The 2,705-nt window shown below is 45.1% G+C and overlaps 1 protein-coding gene across 1 annotated transcript; it reads left to right on the top strand.

Moving 5' to 3' along the window:
• The first annotated feature begins 425 nt into the window (after positions 1-425).
• Positions 426-1,871, top strand: LOC122672458. The gene has a single exon (XM_043869928.1). The coding sequence runs from the start codon at positions 426-428 to the stop codon at positions 1,869-1,871; it is 1,446 nt and encodes a 481-aa protein (XP_043725863.1).
• The last annotated feature ends 834 nt before the right edge of the window (positions 1,872-2,705 follow it).

Raw genomic sequence — 2,705 nt, 5'->3', positions numbered from 1 at the left:
CTTTGAACCTAAATTAATCTACTCTTGAGTAGGGAGGTCAGGCTTCCTCAGTAAAGCCAGTGTCCTTGTGTGATTACTTGATTTTTCCATCATTAAACCTTCTCTCACTTCCTTCTACTAGCAACATAGGTAAGAAAGGGAAGGGTTCTGCTCAGTATATACCAGCTTGGCATCAGAGCTTGGAAATGGATCAGAGGGTGGAATGATTGGAGGGAGATGTTAACTCTCTTAATGAAGGGCAGCAGCAGATTTTGACCAAGCTTGAAGGTCAGGAACAACTGCTCGCAAAGATTGGAGAGATGTTTGAGTGAATGGTTTCGCAACCACCCAGCCGCGAAGAGGGGAATGTAGGGGAGAATTCAAGAGCTTCTACTCAGCACTTGGGGCTGCCCAAAACTCCCTTACAAAATTCTGTTGTGCGCACCATGTCGTCGCAGCAATCTTATCTTCCCAAGATAGTCAAGCTGGATTTTCCCCGCTACAATGGTGGAGATGACACAATAACTTGGATCTACCGAGTAGAGCAATTTTTTGCGTTCCATCAAACACCAGAGGAGGAACGGGTTGCCTTGGCATCCTTTCACCTAGAAGGGGAAGCGCAGTTGTGGTACCAGCTCTACAAGCAAAGCGATGGAGGAGTAACATGGGCGGATTTTTGTGAAGGGCTACACGCTCGATTTGGGCTGACTCCATTCCAAGACTTTTTTGGCGAGTTGGCCAAGTTGCAACAAACTAGTTCTGTACGTGATTACCAAGCAAAATTCGAGAGGATTTTATCAAAGGTGGGTCAATTGCCACCTAATCGGCAAATCAGTTGTTTTGTGAGCGGACTCCGCGACAACATCAAGGTTGACGTTCTAGCCGCGCAACCAGCCACACTCTCTAGTGCTATTGGGTTAGCACGGCTGTTCGAGGCTAAGAACCTATCAATGCGAAGAAGTTTTCCACCAGCGGAGCCACGCAAGTTCATGGTAGGCAATAAAGAAGCTTCCAACGGAGGAAACACCTTACCCATTAAGCGTATGTCGATTGGAGAGATGCAAGAGCGGAGGGCAAAGGGGCTCTGTTACAACTGTAACGAGCATTTTGTGCCTGGTCATAGATGCAAGTGTGGCCCAGAAGAGGAAGAAGAAACAACTCTGGTGAACGACGTTGCTGAGGAGGTGGAAGAAATACCAGAGATTTCTTTGCACGCTATTTGTGGGGTGAAAACTCCTGAAACGATGAGAGTGGTAGGAAGGCTTGGCCACGTGGCAGTGACTGTGCTGGTTGACTCTGGGAGTACCCATAATTTTTTGAGTTTAAAGGTAGCAAAAAAAGTGGGGATCTCTCCTACAAATCAGCAACCATTTGAGGTAATGGTGGCTTCTAGAGAGAAGATATCCAGCCCAGGTATGTGCAAAAATGTGTCTTTAAATGTTCAAGGAGTTACAATCGTTGCGGATTTCTTTCTCCTAGCCTTGGGTGGTTATGAAGCTGTGTTGGGTGCCCATTGGTTGCAAACTCTAGGCCCTATTACTTGGGACTTTGCCAACCTTATCATGAAATATGAGGTGGCGGGAAAGGAGGTTACACTCACGAGAATATCAGCAGGAATGGATAAGATTATTGAAGATCCCACTCGTGAAACTAGGAGGAGGAAACAAGGACTCTTGTTACACCTATGCTCAATTCTGCCCACCAAGACTGAGGTGGAACCCACTTCAGCTCACCTACATAAACTCCTCAACCGTTTCAAAGAGATTTTTGATGAGCCAAAAGGATTACCTCCCACTTGGTTACATGACCACCGAATTCCACTCAAAGCCAACTCCCAACCGACATGTGTGAAGGCCTATCATCATCCGTATTTAAAAAAAAAAGGAAATTGAGCGGTTGGTGGCGGATATGCTCTCCACAGGAATCATACGGCCTAGCAACAGCCCATATTCATCGCTCGTTATACTTGTGAAGAAACACAAAAATTCTTGGCGCATGTGCGTTGATTATCGGGCATTGAATAAAATTACCATTAAGGACAAGTTTTCGATCCCTCTCATTGATGAGTTATTGGATGAACTCCATGGAGCCCGGTTCTTTACTAAACTGGATCTTCGCTCCAGATATCACCAAATCAGAGTTGTGCCAAAGGACACGGAGAAGACGGCATTTAGAACTCACCATGGCCACTATGAGTTCTTGGTAATGCCGTTCGGCCTTACCAATGCACCCTCTACGTTCCAAGCTTTAATGAACCAGGTATTCAAAGAACACCTAAGGAAATTCATTTTGGTTTTCTTTTGACAATATTTTGATTTATAGTACCAGATGGGAAGAGCATTTGGAGCATTTAGAGAAGGCTTTGCAGATTCTAAAGGAGCAAAAATTATTTGTGAAGAAAGATAAGTGCCAGTTTGGGCAGCCTAGCATACAGTACCTAGGTCACATAATCTCTGCCGATGGAGTAGCAGTCGACCCCGATAAAATTTCAGCAATGGTTGGCTGGCCCAAGCCCAAGTCTGTGAAGGCTATGCGTGGATTCTTGGGTCTTACAGGATATTATCGTAAATTTATTCAAAATTATAATAAAATAGCTGGACCTCTCACAGGGATGCTAACGAAGAACAATTTTGAATGGACTCCTACTGCAGATGAGGCTTTTAAGCACTTGAAGGACGCGATGACACATGCACCTGTCTTGGCGTTACCTGATTTTTCCTCACCAT

Source organism: Telopea speciosissima, chromosome 8 (assembly GCF_018873765.1).
Source record: "Telopea speciosissima isolate NSW1024214 ecotype Mountain lineage chromosome 8, Tspe_v1, whole genome shotgun sequence".
Lineage (NCBI taxonomy): Eukaryota > Viridiplantae > Streptophyta > Magnoliopsida > Proteales > Proteaceae > Telopea > Telopea speciosissima.
Note: the sequence above shows the minus strand (reverse complement) of the source record. Positions and strands in the feature narration are given on the sequence as shown.